Source organism: Dysidea avara, chromosome 13, assembly GCF_963678975.1.
Source record: "Dysidea avara chromosome 13, odDysAvar1.4, whole genome shotgun sequence".
Taxonomy (NCBI): Eukaryota; Metazoa; Porifera; class Demospongiae; order Dictyoceratida; family Dysideidae; genus Dysidea; species Dysidea avara.
In genome coordinates, this window is record NC_089284.1 from 15533566 (window position 1) to 15554433 (window position 20868).

At 36.8% G+C, this 20868-nt stretch overlaps 1 protein-coding gene across 3 annotated transcripts in view; it reads right to left on the bottom strand.

Annotated features, from left to right (window-relative positions):
• Positions 1–19709, bottom strand: part of LOC136242432 (integrin alpha-3-like) — a 30908-nt gene extending 11199 nt beyond the window's left edge. For all 3 annotated transcript variants that reach the window (XM_066033853.1, XM_066033852.1, XM_066033854.1), the window contains exons 1-16: positions 19454–19709; positions 13118–13269; positions 11256–11344; positions 11092–11200; positions 9296–9360; positions 8832–8874; positions 8178–8282; positions 7910–7953; positions 7287–7343; positions 7175–7227; positions 5457–5541; positions 4862–4964; positions 3863–3954; positions 3712–3808; positions 3622–3667; positions 3486–3572 (exon numbers count right to left, since the gene is read on the bottom strand). In XM_066033853.1, coding sequence (XP_065889925.1) covers positions 3486–3572; positions 3622–3667; positions 3712–3808; positions 3863–3954; positions 4862–4964; positions 5457–5541; positions 7175–7227; positions 7287–7343; positions 7910–7953; positions 8178–8282; positions 8832–8874; positions 9296–9360; positions 11092–11200; positions 11256–11344; positions 13118–13269; positions 19454–19656 — 1430 coding nt within the window. In that variant the 5' untranslated portion in view covers positions 19657–19709. The remainder of the gene's footprint in view (positions 1–3485; positions 3573–3621; positions 3668–3711; positions 3809–3862; positions 3955–4861; positions 4965–5456; positions 5542–7174; positions 7228–7286; positions 7344–7909; positions 7954–8177; positions 8283–8831; positions 8875–9295; positions 9361–11091; positions 11201–11255; positions 11345–13117; positions 13270–19453) is intronic.
• Between the last annotated feature and the right edge of the window lie 1159 nt (positions 19710–20868).

Sequence of the window (20868 nt, forward strand, 5' to 3'; positions counted from 1 at the left end):
AATCTCTCTACAGGGAGATTTGTTTGTAGCTGAACTCTCTACATGATGGTTTCTTTGTAGCTGAACTCTCTGCAAGGTAACTTCCTCTATTGATCTCTCCACAGGGCGATTTGCTTGTAGCTGAACTCTCTACATGGTGGTTTCTTTGTAGCTGAACTCTACAAGGTGATTTCTTCTAGCTGAACTATCTCTTTCCATAGTTGCATGAACTCCCTACAAGGTAACTTCTTCTAGCTGATCTCTCTACAGGGTGACTTGTGTGTAGCTGATATCTATACAGGTTTCTTGTTTCTAGCTGATTTCTTGAATTCTCTTCAGGGTGACTGCTCTATTAGGATGACTGCTCTATTAGAGTATCTCAATCTCGCACTTGCTGCACCAAGTTGGATTTTGTGTTATAACTCCGAGGCTTTAAGTCTGATTCTTCTACACCATTGATGAGCCTTTCTAAGATGATTACTCCATCTGTACAACGATTTTCAAAGAATTACCCCAAGCGGTTTATCTGGTAGACGTGGCAAGCAGTCGTTTTTTTTTTATTAGCTAATCTCGATTGCATAATTGTTACACACTGTTGGTTTTTTCATTGTATCTTCCTGTTTTTTAGCTCAATTTCTTTCAAACCACAAAAGGTTTGAGGTTCAATAGTTAACCTATTCACCCACCGATTTTCAGCTTCTTCCCATACGCGGTTTACCTTGCAGGCGTGACAACATATTGGTGTTATTTTTCGTGAATAATCGCTCATAACTCTTTGCCTGTTTATCGTATTCCAGCCAAAGTTGGTACCGAGATGCGCCTTTATATCCCCCTTCTGTGTGCCAAAGTTCAATGCAATCGGATGTGGCGTTCGCATTTTATAGCAGTTTTTGTAAGTGTGCGACAAGAAAAATAAGAAGAAAAAAAACGAAGAAACTGAGCCAATTTTTGAAGTCGCATATCTCAGCAACGCGTGAAGAAATTTCGCTCAAATTTGGAATGTGGAGTGCTGCAGTTGGAGGGCATGTCCACAGCAAAAATCGTCTTGTTTCATCAAGGAAGCACAGAGCTACGGAGGTGCGAAAATTGCGTTTTCTTTCTTCCTGTCAATATACTAACGGGTGTTACGCGCCGGCTTCTTGGGCCGCACGACACACTACCGTGTGTCTTGATTCAGCTTTAATTTGCCTCGTGCCATATTTGTCTCTCACCAACCCTTTTGCATGCTATTTTTACATATATAGCACTTGCAATGATGACTTAAATAACTTTGCAAGGATAAAAATGAAATAAAAAGAAGACATGTAATTATTATTTGTCATAAAGTAATAGACTTGCCAACTACACTTTATGAAACTACACGCATAGTAATGACATTAAGGTATGAGCAGTTTATTGCCAACAATCCCCATGAAAGCTGGGTGACACCAACATATTCCAGGAACTCAGTAATCTTTACACAGAAAATTATCAAAGATTGAAAAGGCTTATGCACACTACTAGTTTTTGTATCCGGACTACAGTACGTACATGTCGAGTTGAGCCCTCAATAACTCATAGTGTTGCACCGATATCCAAATTCGCCAATTATTCCGATAACCGGTATTAAGCAACATAATTAGCCGATACCGATAACCAATCTGATATGCACTAATAACACTAACACTCATCCTCATCATTATTAAATGACTCATATTAGTGATATAAGTATTGATCTACAGCTCATTCTAGGCTACAATGTAAAGTTAGATGTATACCACAAATAAAAGTTACTCATGGTAAACAGGTCTTAAGTACATTATACAGTTGAGGCAAGTGGCTGGTACTATACACACAGAAACCTAAACCCTCAGTTTACTGTTGGGCATGGCCTAAAACCTGACAGTTTACTATGGGCATGGCTTGTAGTCACTGCTAAACCATCAACACATAACTTAATTAACATGTCAAATAACTAATGATTAGTCTTCCACACATCATTATACTACACAGCACAGTGGAGGTTAATATCGGCTTTGATTTCATCAAAACCGATTAATCAGATAGTAGCCAATATCGGCCTGATACCGATTATTGAACCGATTATCAGTGCAACACTAATAACTCAAGGATTGGACAACACAAGTTTTTGAAATTAGCAGTTTGACCCTCTAAATATTTCAAAATATTTTCATTCAAATGTCTCGCATGATATTTTTATAACCAATCAAGCTTTTTGCAAAACATTTCCTGTGGGGAAGCTATAAAAGTACATCATCTATTGCATCCCTTTCCAAACTTGTAATGGAATCAACTACATACGTTTGCACTTGACACATTTACTGTCACCGCTAATCGATCATATGGTTGGCTGAAATGTGGAATAAAATCCATTTTTTCTTTTTAGAGGGTTCGGCTCAACTTGTACATATAGTATAATTGCAAGTGTACACCAGTGCAACCTGTACACAAATTGCCATGTTAGTGCATTATGTATACTGAGTTTCAATCTGCTAGGAAAATTATTTGGGGTTCATTAACCATGCGTAAGTAATCATGCTGCAGCTATATATTAAGTTTCTACCAAGCATCAAACAGCAAAACAATGTCTTTCTATCAGTTCTGCAGGTTACCTACCCTTTCTGATAAGTGACTGGGTCTGGGAAAACCGGTCTTATTGCCTATGACAGCAAATCCCAAGAACACAAAGTTAATTATCATCACAATCAAAATCAGCTAGACTTGAGTAATCTGCTTTTGCTGGCTGTTTTTCCCAAGCACAGTGGCAATCCATATGAGTGGTCTGGGGCTCTTACGGAACTCTGGCTAACCTGGGGATCACTGTATGTGGCTGTACAGCTCTGTGGTCTTGAATAAAGACTGTGTTGTAAATGTCCTATTAATATATTTTAGCTAATTTTGAATGGCCCATATAACTTGGCCTAATTCATCCCTATACCTTCCTCTTTATTTTGCTTAAACAGCCTCTTTCTCCTCCAGCCCCCACCACCCAGCCCTTTTGGAAATCACCTGATCTGATATAGTCAACATCGAGTTAAAATGGAGGGAAACTTAGCTGTTGGCTACTTGTACAGTGGATGTGGAAGATAAGGAATTGGTGTAAAACATGTGAAAATTTGGTACACATAGCTTCAACCATTGGCAAGCTACAACATACTGATTACTTAAACCTGGCATTTCTCAATACCTTTAAATAGGTGATAAGACCGGTATTCCCAGACTAGGTCACATAATTTAATTACACATGTAATATTAATTGTTTGTTTCACTTACATATAGGGTTCTGCTATACAGGGCATTTTGCATATCATGTATCACTGCAACAAACCTGCTCAATACAACACTGTATCAAGATATAGACCACATGAGCTACCCAGTCACTGAAATGTAATGTGACTGCTCTATTAGAGTATATCAATCTTTTTAGCTACAATTTATGCTTGCTAAAGATTAACAATAAGTCTATGTACAACTGTTGAAGGACATTGTTAAAACACTTAACTCACTGTCTTGTATACACACCACCATCACTACTACATGTGGTACAGTCCCATTCACTAGTAGTCACAGTAACATTAACTGGTGGTAGTCCTCTGTAAGTATATACCACATGTACACACATCTACCACTAGTATACTATACCTCAGTAATACTACTACTTGTGACATGAATGAACCAACAGCAAAATCTGTGTGACAATACTAATACATAACTCAACCATTAGTCACCTACCATTAATTCCATTATTATCAATGTCCACAGCATTTGATAGTGATGTACCGAATCCAATTAGATTATCTGCAACATTTAGTTGAGCCCCAATTATTGCCTATGAGTACTAGTATGTCAAGCAATCTTGTGAAAAAGAAAATCTTATGCCAACCTGTGATCTGACCATTAGTTGAGCTGAATCTTTTCCATTGTAGATAAAGACTGTACCAGATCCTTCACCAAATGGTTGACTGATGGCTACATCTATATCCATTTAGTAATACATACATGGACTGTTAGCTATACACAACATTGATTGCTCCATAAAAGTATTAATAATGCACCTATCAATGTTAAGCCCCACCCCCAGTACGGGCTATGTGGGGCGTTAGGAGGGGATTTGAACTTAAATTTTGCCCCCAGGGGTGGGGAATTTGAACAAGCACTCTATAGTAGCATAAGTCCTTTACAGTAGTTAGTGAAGTGCGAGAGAACACGTGATAAAACTGCAGCACCTCGTGTGCTTTGTCACTGTGGCTTCTGTTTTTACAACACGTTGGTTGTCAAATCCCCTTCCTATCCCCACCTCATAGGGTGGGACTATGTGGGTATTTGACCTGATAATTCATCCCCAGGTAGGGGAATTTGACTTTCCACTTGACCAAATCTCCACTATATCCCCACCCTACCCGTACTGGGGGGGGGGCTTAACATTGATAGACTAGGTTAGGTAATCCTAAGGCTGCAGCACATGTTGTTGTAAACCTTCAGTGCTGGTCACTGTAAAGTGTTAATAATAAATAATAGATGCATAAGTTATAATGGAACCCTGCCTCTCGGTCTTGGAGTCCAGTACACTTGTTCATTTGTATATATATGTACATTAGACCCCTAACATGACTTTATTAAGGACAATTTAACATGGTCTCAAGCAGAAAAGGGTCACAATGTATACAAAATCCTTTGCTACACATGTTGATTTTACATCACTATTACATAATTATATTCTGTTTGTGATCCTTAAATCTATATTGACGTATCATGGCAGTTGAAAATAACTTATACATTCATGCAGGTAGTAATGCAATATCAATTAAACTATCTACTTTAATAAATTATCTACTTTATAACATGCCAACTAGTATACAACATGGAATGCGTACAGATATACCTTCAAACCCATCTCCATTAATGTCTCCAAGTCGTACCATTGCATAGCCAAACTGACCATATGGGAGGTCTCCATCATATAACTGAGGATCTTGCAAGCTTCCCTATTACCAACCACATAATAACATCAGTAGAAGTCATGCTAAGAATTATCAATATTGGGGACATGTCATTTAAGTTAAACCCCGGGATATCATTGTTATCAACCCAAGGCTGAGAGGTCGAGGTGTTGATAGCAAAGATATTCTACACTTTTAAGTCCTTGGCTTCATGAACAATGTGACATTGCTGAAATTGAGGTTTTGATAATGACATCCATGTGTTAATTCTATTCTGCACTTTGAAGCATTGACTCTATAAACAATGAGCCTAGATAAACAAGTAAGTAGTCTATGCATGGTTTCAATTTTTGCTGCGCTTGTAGTTTTAGGATGGCTTCAAGTGGCCTTTGAACACAACCAAATGTGCAAATTTTGAAAATGAAGGTGTAAATCATTTCACCTACTGGGGAACTACCATATATTCCTAGTTTTTTACTTTGATGTAGGGCTTCAGTGGGATAAAAAGGACAAAAACAACACCTATATTGTGCTCACTGCAATATTCCGGTACACATAGACTCGTCCAACTTCTGGAGGTCCACTTGAGAAGAATGGAGCCCCAACTAGTAATTCATCAAAGCTGAAAATTAAGTACAACACCAAATAATACAAACATATATTTTGCCACATGGAATATTTGAATATATATCAGAGGAAACAATAAATTCTAGTGTATCTGTTCTTACTAAGTAGAGTTGATGGTAATGTATTGAGCATATTACAGGTAACTGGTAGCTATACTTCATGACACTAAATAATAGCCACCTATTACTTCAAATCAAAGATCTTAGTATCAATAACAAGAATTTAAGGCTTAAAATAATATTATATATTCAAATAATATGATTACGAAAAGTAAGGATGGACTCATATCCTCCCAGGGAGTTTCAGTATTATTGACAAACCTTTGTCAATATTATTTATAAGTGTAAGGAAAATTAACGATGAATAACAAGGGAGGTCATCTACACCTACAGCTATACTAGTGGACATTTAATTTCTACTTCAGTCATATACATTCTGTCAAAAGTATAGCCATGAATGCAGTAGGGATTAAATGTGGTTCTACTTGGGGTACTTTGAGATAATGAGTTACTCTCTAGAATTCCTATGGATATAGTTACATGAAAATAACAAGGAGAAAACATCCTGACCACCTGGAAGACTCCTGTAAGTGTTCGAGCGTAAATCGGATGGCTGCAGGTTCGAGGCTACCTAGGTCCAGTCATGGATTTTTTCTCCTTTCTCCAACTTTTCAAACACACCTTAAGTAGCTAAAGTCTTTGAGCAGGCTGTAGGACCAGGTGTCCTACAGACCTTCAGCACTTGTGCTGTAAAGCATTAATAATAAATAAAAAAAAATGTCCACTAGCATAGCTGCAAGTGTGCATTCAGTCACACAATTTATTTTTATATAATGTGTCTGGCGCTATTCTTTCCTTTGATGTGGTATGCAATAATCTAATGAATTATGTTATTAAAAAACTAAACAAACTATTTTATAAAGAATTTTTTGTTCAAACTGTTTGTTTGTTTAAGGCCATTTCATCCGTTACACAGTGTAAAAATGAAGAAAAGTATGAGAAGCACCTCTTCCAGTCACACCACAGAAATTAAAGTATTGAAGCCATGATGTATTATCACCAATCAACACCTATGCAGCAATGGAGAAAGAAATGGGACACAATAGAGAACAAACATAAGTCCATAATGAGCGCATTGTAGCTGCTGTGGTTAGTGAAAAGGTATGTCTTGGGGTGAAGCAGTGGCAAACAGTGAAGAAATCAAGGGGTGATTGTTTTATTAGGGCAAATGAATGTGCTACTCAGTTTGATTTATGCTAGCAATCTTTGAGATATTTCTGAGACAATTTTTTTACTACACAGCAAGGAAAAGTCATGAATTTTGAATTCAATTAATTATTCCCAAAAATCCTCTTTTTTTTACTGCCTATTAGCTACTCCAGAAATTACTCTAGCATATTCTGCAGATCCCTCACATAACAATATAAAACTGTTTTATGCATTGTGTAATTTGACAAAATAATTTCATTCAATTGCCATCATTTTCAATGGGAGCATTTATATATCATCAAAAATGAAAAAATTTTCTGACATAACTTGTGAAAAAGCAAAGTCTAACTTTCTAGATTCATATAATATATCATTAATAGTAATATAACTGACATTACAACCAACTACAAAACATCATACCCATCGTTGTTCAGATCTGCTGTAGCCAATGAAAATCCAAAACCAGATCCAACCTTGGACAATGAAAATACTTTTAATTGTGTATTTAACACAACAATGATAATAATCATACCTGACTTCCTTCCACCTTACTTGTGTTAGATAGTGATGAGGTTGAAATACTATAGACCTATGTGATAATATCATTAACCATGGTATAGTACTTACTAGAAGTAATTAAATGGCATCCCCAAAAGTGCTTTAAAAATAAATGTAATGTATAACAAACAGTTGTGGACTAATGTTATAAAGTATAGTCCATATGACATAGCTACAGCACATATGTAGCTGAACATGTGACATGCGTAGTTTATATATTGGGGGACCATGTGCACAAATATGTCGGCTATGTACTATTGAAGATACACTGTGTAACACATAACTTTTCTTACATACAGTGGAACCTCGAACCTAGGACTAGGGATAGTCCATAAGTCTGAAAAGTCCGTATCTCTAAAATTGCATATCTATAACCTTAAAATAGCATAAAGAATTTTTTTAGTTTTAGTAGTGTCAATTACCCTAATAGAACAGTCACTACTCTAATAGAGCAGTCATTTCTGTAGTTCGGTTAATTGAGAATCCAGATAAGTGGGGTCCGGATAACTGAGGTTCCACTGAAATTCTTACATTTTTATGTCAATTTTCTTAATGCATAACATACTTTACACTACACTACACAATTTTAATGCTCACACTTCCAAAATTATTTGAATCACCAATTGCAGAAACAACAGCATCTACATGAAAGCACATCATAATAATAATAACAATAATAATAATAACCCTCAATTAGTAAAAATACCAACTTCTAGCAAATATATGGCTACAATTATAGAGTCTGCTAAGAGCAATGTTTAAGTGATGTGGTACTGATTTGCCAATTTCAATAACCTTGCTTACTGAACTCACTGACATAAAACAACACACAAAATGCACACTATGCGATAATCACAGCTCTAACCTGCTGTGGATGATATGGTGCCAACTGCTGTTTCATATCCAAAGTAATTTTGCGTTGTTTCTCCCATTGAGTATTCAACTGGCATTGAATCAACAAACAGTGCTCCTGTAACAAATTGCAGATACTGTTTAGAAACATTGACTAATGAGTGATTAAATATTACAAAGTAGATATGCATCAGGCATAGGATAATCGTAACCAGTAATTGTATTTGATTGTAAATTTTAAAGCAATCATAATCATAATTTAATCAAAGTTTTCGGTCTATGAGATGTTGAAAAACATGTTGTTAAAGTGATTGTTATTCCATGACACAGACTTAATATAATAATATTTGTTTGGTATACTACAGGACACGTGGTGATATATGGATTGATTTGTATCTAACACACATACACACCCACAATGTAAACATGATTATAATCATGATCAGATTGAGATTATTGATGATGAAAGTAATTGTAATTTATTCAAATACATTTATAGACCACTGCAATCACGATCACAATCATAATGATAGAAAGCAAAGTAATCATAATCACAATCAACTACTGTTCTTCTGTAATCACCCCAAGCCTGATATGCATACCTAATGCTATTTTTGTAGTTAACTAGTTAATGTATATTCCATACATGAACACAGTCACACAGTACCTCTAAAATTCAAAGCTCCAGGAGCTCCAAAAATTGCATTACTCTAAAGGTTGACAAAACAAATGCATTTGTCACTGAACATTCAGCTATAGCTAAGTACCACATACAACATTTCTCCTTTTGTGTATGGTAAAATAGATTTTTTTTTGAAGAATACATTTTTGACAGTAAATTATGAGACTGATGTTTGTTCACAGGTCAGGGAGAGGCTAGTTACATGCTTTTGTTAATGCTCACTCAAGTTTACAGTGAATATGTTGTCATTGAGGTTCTAAATGATCTAAACAGGATGTATGGATTAGTACCAGTGTTAGTCTTGTTGACTATATTTCCACTGTGTGTGACTGTTCTATTAGAGTTGCTGACTATTGCTATTAGTATCACTTAAAATGTTAAGAGGGGAGAAAGGAACTTCCTTCCTTTCTTCCACTTCCATCACCCATATGGCAGTAGATAAAACTTACAGCAATATTCACAGACGTTCCTGCTTGACAAACACCAAACTTTGATGAAAGATGAGAAGTGGAGACTGTAAAATTATATACATATATATATGTTAACCATTGCATATGTGACTGCACAATAAACACAATATCTTACATTAATAATGAACAAAATAGTGGAAAACAAAATTGACAGTCTTATTACATCAGTACTCTTGCAAACCAGCTATATTTTTTCTTTGTGTGCAGGTGCATGAAAAATAACAACACCACTTGACTAAATTCTACCAGGAGAAAAATTAATGTCATGAAATTGCTTTCTGACTGTCATCAAAAAGCTGACAAAAGTTACAACATATTAAATTTTTTGCCATGCCCACACACTTCTTAAGAAAGGCTGGCTCATGAGACTGTTGCATCAGTAATTACACACTTTGAATAATTAACTCCTAGCTGCAAATATGGACTGTATAAATTAAGGGTATCCACTATAACTTAATAATTGGTAGTGATTGCTATAGACACCATGCCTTTGAGAAAATATGTCTTTTAGCAAAATCCTACTGTAATGAATGCCATACAAGTAATAAAACATACACAACTTGACATACAATGGAGAAGATTGATTACATGAACACTCATGAAATTACTAGAAGAGAATACCTTTTGATTCGCATAGTATGCATCTGTTAACCCATTTAAAACCGGTTGACCAGTTCTTGACCTGTTTTATTAGCAAAACATGAAGCTTGTAATGTGTTACTATATTATTCCATGAAATCGTGCGAAGATTCAGAAACACTACTTAGCAAATCTTAGCTAATGACTTCACTTTGTTGAGTTTCTGGAGTCCTTGGATGTATTTCCATACTACAAGATTTTGTGAACTTTTGTGGATTTTAACTATGCTAGTAGCTATAGGACTCATTATAAAGTAGTTTACAATTATAGCAAGAACTACTGTTATATACTAGAACTACTACTAATACTATGTTAACAGTTAGTAGTAATTTAGTAGTATAGTAGTAGTAGTAGTAGTAGTAGTAGTAGTAGTAGCAGCAGCAGCAGCAGCAGCAGCAGTAGTGTTACTGTGATAGTCTATTCCGGCAGCTCCAACAAGCAGCACTAATTGGGACCATCTCAATAATTAGGGACACTAATTTTCATTTTGGTGTGACTTAAGCTTTTTGCTCGTGCACCAAAGTTTTTCTGTACTATATTGTACTTGTGTAATCATTTTAATGACAAGCAGCAGTAGTAGTAGTAGTAGTAGTAGAAGTAGTATTAACAGTAGTTCAGTATTAGTAGTAGTATAGTATTAGTATTAACAATAGTAGTTCTTACAGTTGCAGCAACACCTGCATGCAAGTTCATGCATAAAATTCAATCATCATTATAAAAGCAAAATTAAATACCTGCAGCAACCCATCGGTTGGCAATATACACATGCAGAAAGCAGCTAAAAATGAGTAAAAAAGCTGCTACCAGCTACCTCAGCAATAAGCAGCAACAGCAGCAGCAGCAACAACAACAAAATAAGACACAAGTCATTACCTGTACATAATTATAGCGGATTCATTCAAAGTGTCAGGCTGACCAATTTCAAAACCGGTTGACCTGTTTTAAAACATGTCATTTTACCTGCTTAAAAATTGACTGGTTTTGGAAGGGTCAAAGCAATTACTAATATTTAATCTGGTCAGACAGTATCAACAAGTTATAAAACAGGTGACCCAGTTCAGTCGTAACATGCTGAATTTTGTGATGTATACTGGCGTAACTACTACATATGATAATAGTATGGAGATGTGACAGACCTCTATCACAAGGAGATATCACTCTGAAGTTTCGTAAACCTCTATCTGATAAAAAACATCTTCCCCAAACAGTGTTCACAGCTAAATTAGTGTAATGGTGTGCACAACACTGTAATTGATACAAACAAGTTAGTAAAACATACAAACCAATAATAGTAACATACAACAAACTGATCTCCAGATGCTTGGATATCCACACCTAGAAACTGACCAGACTTTTCTTCTACAAAATTTCCATCTTCCTCTGAATTACCTGTTCAAAGTAGTATTGTTTTAGTAATGCATTGTACTTTTATAAAGCAAACCAGATAAAAGTTTAGCTTTGGTTTGGTTTTAGTTATAGTCATGTCACCTAAAATTTTTAGTTTTAGTTATAGTAGTAATGCATTATAAATAATGTGACCTGGTTTTAGAAAACCAACACATTGTACAGCTGATAAACGGTATTATAATTAAATGATAATATTACATCAACCGTGGAAGCGATGCGGGTAAAATTTCCCTAAAGATGGAGACATTCATCACCTTTCAGATCATATAGAGTACAAGAAGCAGCCTATACCATTTTAGACATGAATATTGCAGCCTGATAAAGGGTGGAGGGTGGGGGAGGTGGGGTGGCAACACCTGGGAAATGGACAGGTGTTGCAATAGTGAGCTTCAGACCAAATTTCATGCCCTTGGGGGAGTTCTAGATGGACTGCAATGGCACAAAACATACACAATTTATGCTTTTGTAACTTTGGCAGACACTCCAAGCCAATAACATTCCTCAGTTATCTGAACCCCAATGTGTCTCAGGCAATGGTAAAAGTGTTCAGATAAGTGAATAGTTCGGATAACTGAAGCCCATACCATTTTTATTGGACAATGCTTGCAAGAATAAAATCGAGATATCCTAATAGAGCAGTCAACCACTCTAATAAAACAGTTAATCACTTAATAGAACAGTCACTTTACATTTCTTTGTAACTAGCTACCTAGTGAAATCTGTTTAAAATGTACTTTCTCAGAGTTTCTAAAACACAAAATTTTCCTGAGGGAAAGTCCCAACTAGCATCCATATAATGTTGTATGCTCCAAATTCTACTGTCAAAATTGCAATTGTTAAAGATGCCCCCCCCCCCCCCACACACACACACACACACACACTTTGGCTTGCTCCACTGCACCTGTTTTAAGCTAATACACAGCCTTGGGGAACAGCATGCAAAGTATGTCAGTCTTCGAGCCACTTGTGTACTTTGGCTGCAGATGGTGTAGTGAAGAAGTGTACAATTTTGTTGTATGTAATATAAAGCCATTGACGAATTGTAGGACACAAACAACAATGGTGAATCCATAATGCATGCATTGTATCTCCAAAAGGCACATGTTAAAGACTTACTAAAAAGAGAAAGTGTATTTTTCTAAAGAGAAATAAAATGTCAGCTAACCAGTGGTGACAATAAAGGTGTCAAGAGTAGACATGTGTGGTTTGGCACCAATATGAGTTCTGAAAAGGTTCGTAATTTGAAATATGTTTAGTAGGTCAAACAGCAATACAAATGAGCCAAATTTCAAGAACTTACGTAATTACATTCTTGAGTTACAAAAAGGTTCAGCATGTACATACTATAGGTCCAAGTCATGTCTAACTATGGCACAATACAGCCCATATATAGCATTAACCATTGTTTTTTTTTGTACTTGTACGAAGGTAACAGTTAGCCCATGAGATAGCATAGCTGGTCAAAATTTAATCAAATAAATGTTCTTTAAGCTCATAGGAACTCATTACAAATGTTTCAGATTGCTTTGAAGGCATGTTTGGATTTGAATGTATTGTCAAGGTGTCATGTAGCTAATAATTATGAGGTTGGCTTCTTGTCATTATTCTTTGATGGTAAAATGTAAAAACCTCCATACATGTTAATACTACATAAGTATGTACTCAGTGATTCTATACATGTATATCTATTATAAAAATATAACAAGAACCAAAGAACGTACTCATGTTAACAACTATGACAATGATACTACTCACCTTCTAAATCAAATAGTCTACCATCAGTAGGATTGTTATCATTACCAACTAAACCAGTACATTCCCCAGAGGTAACTGGACAAGTGTAGATCAAACCAGTTCTCCTTAATACTCCACCAGGAGCTGATCCAGCTGGAGCGGACACTATCAACCTGTATAGATAAAATAAAGTACATACAAATACAAGTATAAAAGAATTTTAAATTTTAATAGGATCATAAAAACGGAAACAAGGGAGGTCACCTACACCTATACAAGTGCACCACCATCTAATTCCTATGTAGTCCTAGTAATAATAATAATAATAATCACGTGATCGCGAAAGTAGCAATGGCTTTGTTGACCTTACGTTTGGAACACTTCTTCTAGTGTTCTCTGGTAGCTTTCACCTTCAGTAGTGAGTGTGTTTCACCTCACTTTACCGATAACGTTGATTATTGACAAATGCAGCTGGCTGTGAGTCGCCTTTTCTTTGTGGTGTGGCTTATTTGGAATAGGATGGCATCCTCTACACTACAGTACTGAATCCCGGCCTGGGAGGCATTATTGGACAAGAGCTGAGAACGAAGAACTGATTATTTGTTACTATGCTGTTCGCCCCAGCATTTATGGGTTTCGCAGGCGTCTTCACGACTTGTGGCAAGAGAGAAATAGTGATAACATTGTCTACTCAACCTTTAATGAACAGAGGCTCTGTGGTCAAGCTCGTTCCTTACTTCAACATAAGTATTTTACTGATGCTGAGCTAGGGCGGCTACAATTATGGGCTCAAGGAGCCCTAAACAATATCAGTGTAGTGTCAGGACCTACCAATCAGTTAGCTGACATTCAGGTGGTGGAGGATGTTGTTCTTAATCAGTCTGATAATAATCTATTACCACACGAACCACGTCAACATGTTGTTCTTACGGAGTTTCAATGTGAGTTGTTTGATAGAGTTAGTATGTGCATGAATAATTTTAGCAATTGTGAAAGAGTTTATTTACCACCATTAAAGGGCAAACCATTTCCGAATTTGAAATCTATCATGGACAGCATGAACGTTGCTCTCAGTAGAGTATCTGTTTCTTCCCTTACTGAGTTGTGCAATCTTTGTTATTGCGCTGCTTGAGTTGTTACTGAAGTGTGTGGAGTGTCTTTGTCAACTTCCAGAGCACAGAAGTCTGCTCCTCCATGGGAAGTTAGAATATTGTCTAGATTACAGAAATACAATCACGATCTTAGTCAGTTACATAAACTACGCAATGGTAGGCTTTTGTCACAGCACAAAGTGAATGCCTTGTCAGAAAAGTATAGTTTAAATTCTAGATCAGTGGAAGAAGTATGTGAGGAGGTCCGACAGACTGTCAAGGCTTTGTCTCACAGGTTGACACGCTACAGACACAAATGATCTTGTCGCCAACAGAATTCTATGTTCACATCTAATCAGCACAAGTTCTATCAGCAGATAGGCAGCCAGCCTGTCTCACTTGACCCACCTCCAGTTGAGGAGACGCTAAAGTTTTGAAGTGACTTATGGAGTATCCCTAGACATTTCAACACGAATGTTAATTGGCAGGATACTTTGGGTCAAGGTTATGCACCAATGTCTTACTCTCATTTGGAGAAGAAGGACTTTAACAGAGCTCTTAAAAGGATTGCTAACTGGAAAAGCCCTGGACCTGACTTGATTCATGGCTTTTGGATTAAAAAATTTACTTCACTACACAGTGCATTTTTTGTTTACTTTAACGAGTTAGTATCAGGTTCATCTACTTTGGATCCTAGTTTAGTAGTTGGAAGAACTGTGCTTATTGTTAAGAACCCATCAAAGGGTAATATTCCAGCAAATTATAGACCAATCACTTGCCTGTCAACTATATGGAAGTTTCTGTCCAGCTGTTTGAGGTTTGTGCTGTATAGGCATTTATCTACTGTTGGTGCAATTCCTTTTCAACAAAAGGGATGTACACTTGATTCGAAGGGAAGCAAGGATCATCTACTTATTGATAAGTTTATTATGGATGATGCGAAGAGGAGACACCGAAATCTTTTCATGGCCTGGCTTGATGTTAAGAAAGCTTATGACTCAGTTCCCCATGATTGGATTTTATATTGTTTAAGGAAGTTTGGTGTTCATGAGAAAATTGTTACATTTTTGAAGTCTGCAATGTGTCATTGGTCTACTGCGTTAACTGTAAATGGTATGTTCCTTGGTAAGATAGCTATTAGATGTGGGATTTTTCAGGGTGATAGCCTTTCTCCTTTATTGTTCATTATGTCTTTAGCACCACTGTCATTGATTCTGGACCAATCACCTAAAGGTTATCAAATTTCTAGTTCATCTACACGTATCAATCATTTAGTTTATATGGATGATGTTAAACTGTATGGTCGTTCACAGCAAGAAATAGAGTCTTTAGTTCACACAGTTAATATATTTTTTGATGACATTTGTATGGAGCTTGGTGCTAGTAAATGTAACATTGTGGCCATTTCTAGGGGACGTCTTGTCCAGTCTGATGGCATTGTTTTGTCTTCTGGTGAACTAATTCATTACTTGTCCCCAGCTGGAGTTTACAAATATTTGGGAGTTATCGAAGCAGACTCTATCAAGCACCAGCAAATGAAGTGTATGTTATCAAAAGAATACAAGCGTCGTGTACGAAAACTTCTTCGTACAAAGTTATACAGCAGAAACCTGATCTCTGCAATTAACACATGTGCTGTATCGCTGTTAAGGTATTCTGGAGGAATAATAAAATGGTCCCAGGCTGAAATACAGAAGTTGGACGTTTCCACCAGAAAGTTGCTTACTATGCATGGTGGATTTTGTATGAACAGTGATGTTGATCGTCTTTACGTTCCAAGGAAGAATGGTGGTAGGGGCCTTATATCTGTTACATTTGCTATTGAAAGTGAGAAAAGAAACTTATCACATTATGTACACCATTCAGAAGACCCATTTGTAAAATTGGCTGCAGAAACTTCTAAACTTTTTGGGTTGGTTGGCAAAGATTATAAGCACTTTATTGTGCACCAACATTTACAAACCTGGAATGAAAAACCCCTTCATGGGCAATTTTTGTGGGATATTTCTTCCCAAATTTGTCATAAATCTCAGTGGCTTTGGCTTCGGTTTAGTAACTTTTCTAAAGAGATGGAAGGCATCATATTTGCAGCACAAGAGCAGGCATTATCTACAAATGCAATCAAGGCTCATATTTACAAGATGCCCTGCTCTCCTAGATGTCGATTGTGTGGCACATCGGATGAGACTATTGATCACTTGATTAGTAGTTGTGCCTTCCTAGCTCAGAGAGAATACAAAAGCAGACATGATCGTATTGCTTCATTGGTCCATTATACACTTGCTAAGCAGGCGGGCTTTACAGTGCCAGATCTTTTGGTGGAGGTATTCACCTCCTAGGGTTTGTGAAAATAGTGTTTGCAAACTACTTTGGGACTTCTCAATTGTGTCTGATGTTCCACTCCAGCATAACCGTCCGGATATCACTTATATCCTTAAAAACAATAATGAAGTATTTTTAATCGACATCGCTATCCCTGGTGACTCACGTCTATCACACAAGTTTGCTGAAAAACATTCTAAATATATTGACTTGAAAGTTGAAGTTACACATGTTTGGAAGGCTAAGCGAGTATCAACCATTCCTATAATTGTTGGGGCATTGGGATCTATTCCCACTGACTTGTCAGCCAGTTTACAGAAACTTGATTTACCATCTCATCTAATACAAACATTTCAAAAGACAGTTTTGTATAGCACCACCTCAATAATCAGGCGATTTATGAGTATTTGACTTTTTGTTGCACTTGTTTAGTTGTTGTAATGTAGCTAGCTTTTTGTTTGCCTTTGTACCTACGCTCTTGGTTAGAGCCAGGTTTTTATTACCGGTATTTGTGTACACTGTACGTCATTTACTGTGAAATTCATGAAATAATAATAATACAGCCATGACTGAGGTACAGATCAAATGTCCACTAAGTATATAGCTACAACTTTTCTATTATAATGCCTACACTGAAATTTTAAAATCCTAATTTTTGGTTACTTTTTTCATAACATACGTAAGTTATGACAAGTGAGCCTATGCATACCACATCAAAAGAAAGAGAATGGTCCCAAACGCTCACCAGGAATAATTTATTGGCTTACTTTACCACATCCAGGGTGTGGTAAAGTAAGCCAATAAATTGATTGAGTAATTGATTGATTGTTTAATTATACTCATAGCATTTGGACTAGCTGTTCTTCCATGCTGGAGCGTTATACATATACAACATATATACACATTTCACAGTGTTAAAAATGAAGAATAGTAGGAGAAGTGCCTCTGCAATCAATCCAGTCACCACAGAATATACGGACAAATCTCATTTACAACTATGTAGGGAAGTCATTGAGCTACCGCAAATCAACACTTTTGGCTGTCAGCTAAAAGAAATGGGACACAAAGGAGGACAAAGGTAAGTCTATGATGCATGCTGGGCTGAAGCAGTGAAAAAATCAAGCGCGTAGCCTTAGCCATTAACGAGTTACACTTGTCTGAAAGCATCAGGCAGGCAGTTAGTCAGTTGGTAGAACATTCCATTGAATAAAAAAAATTAAAATTTTGTTGCAATTTATTGGAAACATTTACGGTCGTACTGAAGGAACTTTTGGGCTTGGTATACTGCCAAAGTGTCAGGATGGTATTATGAAACTGGTTTTTTGGCCAGAAAAACCATGATCCCTAATAATAATATACAGCACTACCGTACTGTATCAAACAATACGGTAGTACTGTTTAAGTACCAAGAACAGCACTTGTCACCTAAAATGCCACCTTCAAAAATCATCCTAGAGACATCTTATGCGGTGAATATCACCTAAATGGAATAATATTAGTCCATCTATTATCAAATACAGCATTAAAAACAAGAAAACGCTGGATTTTTTTCATCGCTAAAACTTGGATTTTAGTCTCACTGCCAGCCTGCCAGACCATAGTTGCAAGGCTGGAGGTCAAATGAAGCAGTGTACGGCCACCATTTTATGCCACAATAACAAACTCACCCGTGGGATGTGCCTTTTGGGGGTTCCAACGAGTGTGTGTCTTCTACGCCTTGTCTTCCCTTTATCTTCAATCAGGCTATCAGGCTGGTCTATTAATTTTTCCTATCAACACTTTCCTTGAGAAGCATATTTAGACCCTGCAAACTATTGAAGCACTTACGCTCAGTAGATACCTGTAAAACTTCACGATAGGTTCAATGCCACGTCTATTAATTAACTATCATGATCTGGTTGATCAATAACGATCGAGCACAGAGACCATACCTCTTAACAATACACACCCTGTTATTATTGGCCTATCTGCATGCTATCACTTGACATGCCCCTGGTAGTGAAAGGTTGAATCGAGATACTCTAATGCAGCAGTCACCCTAATAGAACAGTCACATGTGTATAGCTGTATGCTATAACAAAAAACCAAACAAACTAGAAATATTAATTGATCCAAGCAATAAAAAGTAGTGAAACAAGAGATGAATGATGATATTACAGCATAACTTGGTGGGAAAATCCCTACTTTGGCATTGAACAAAATCATTATTATAACATGCCAATGTAGGGATTTTGTAGCCAATTTATATGCATTTCCTCAAAAAAAATCTTTGAAGAAGATATGGTCATTGCACATGCGCATGCATACTCTAGTAAATGTTTTGTGTTGTTTATAAGCACCAATATTGTAATAGCAGTTTTGTTAGCATTTAAACCTAAAGATTTCTATTTTGGTACAGATAGGGGACCAGAGGCCAGTATACCAATTGGCCTTATGCATGCACATATCATGGTTTTGGCGGTGGCGGATCCAGGGGACTATCCCCCCCCCCCCCCCCCCCCCCCCCAAAAAAAAAAATCATATGAGATTGAGATACTCTAATAGAGCAGTCAGCCAAATACTCTAATAGAACAATCACTACATATATAATATTAGAATCCACCAGATTGAAAACTTTCACTATTCCATAGGCATGCACACTTAGCTATAGCCTGCTAGAAGTTTTTGCACGTAGTGGTTGTCTCATAACTGACTGTCACTGATCCCTACAGCTCTTGAACAATGCAGATCACTTATATTGATGAAAGCATGTTTACTGAGACTCAAACATACAAAATACCTTGGGGCTAAGCCCCCCCAGACCCCTGCTCCATTATAACTACAGAACTAGCCTCCTGGTGCACCCCCTTGTCAAACCCTGTATCTGCCTCTGAGTGTACATGACAATATTATTTAATACACACACCGAGTGCGTAGCTATAGCTCGAGATTGTGCAGACCATACCTGGTAGTCCCATATTCAGAATCAGTGTACAATACGATCTTGTATCCGAACAAATCATCCGCGTCACTGCCAAGTGCGGGGGAGTAGTGTACCACTAAAGGTCGCCTTGCATCTATGTTAAAAGACCCGACCATTTCACTCCATCCTAACAAGATCACTCCAGCTACCATAGCTGTATAGTAGTAGCTTGAACAGCGAACCATTTCTCTCGTAAGAAAGGCGGCAAAAAAAATGATGTAGCTATATTCTAAATCTCAAAAAGCTCTTGTACGATCAAGGCGTCAACTGGGTGAGCTATATATATATATATACAGACTTCTTTTTGAATACCGCAATACGTAAGTGTTCAAACGGAAGTCTGTTTTAGTGGTACACTACTCCCCCGCACTTGGTAGTGACGCGGATGATTGAAGTGTTCATTAACCATGCACTTTTATGTATTACTGTATGCATGCGATGACCTAGCTACTATTTTGCTCTTGGTTCCTTTTGCCATATACTTTTTATTCATGTTACATATTTAATGGCTTAGTAACCACTAAACACTTAGGCCAATGAAACTTGATTACCAGTTTCTCGCTCAGATTTTTGAAAATTTGATGCGGGCGGGCGGTTATTATTCATTATTCATTATTTTTCCAAAAGCACAACACACATCCAAACATGAAGATTTCTGCCAAAAAACAGTGAGATCTACACTGATTACTCTTGCATTAAATAGCTAAGGTACGTTACTAATCTATAACAAGTGATTTTTCCATTAGAGTATAGCTGATTGCTCTATTAGAGTAAAAATGACCGTTCTATTAGAGTATTTCGATCTGAAATACCAATAATGAAATTCCATGCGGGTGTATCAAAAGCATGCGGGCGATGACGCGAAACTGCTAATCAAGTTTCATTGGCCTTACTATACATAAATGAAACTAACCCCTTGTAATTATGTTGTTCATGCAATTGTCAAATTATTATGACATTTAGCTATCTCTCTATTACACTTTTCTTTAAAGAGAGTTCCACTCTGAGGCATGGTAGCTAGCTAGTAAGCAAATTATCACGTCCCAGTAGTTGAATCTATATAGCTAGGCTTCCGCAGATAATTAAGAAAGAGCTAGCCATTACTGGCCTAGTGAGATTAATTTACATACAAAGGTGGGGTGACAATTTCAGGTGATTTTGCAGTAATTAAGGGAGTGATTTTGCACAATTGCAGTAAAGGGAGTTACAGTAAAGGAACTCTTGGCAATATGTGTATACTTTCTACTAAAGTTATAGCTACATGAAGTCACTAAGTTATGCAATTAGTATTTCCTTGATGAGTGATAATCTGATTTTGGCTTTAAAAAGTTTATTAAAATTGGTAGTCGTGGTTCTTCTTAAATTGGAGATTCCTGAATCTTTTCCTACAGGAATTT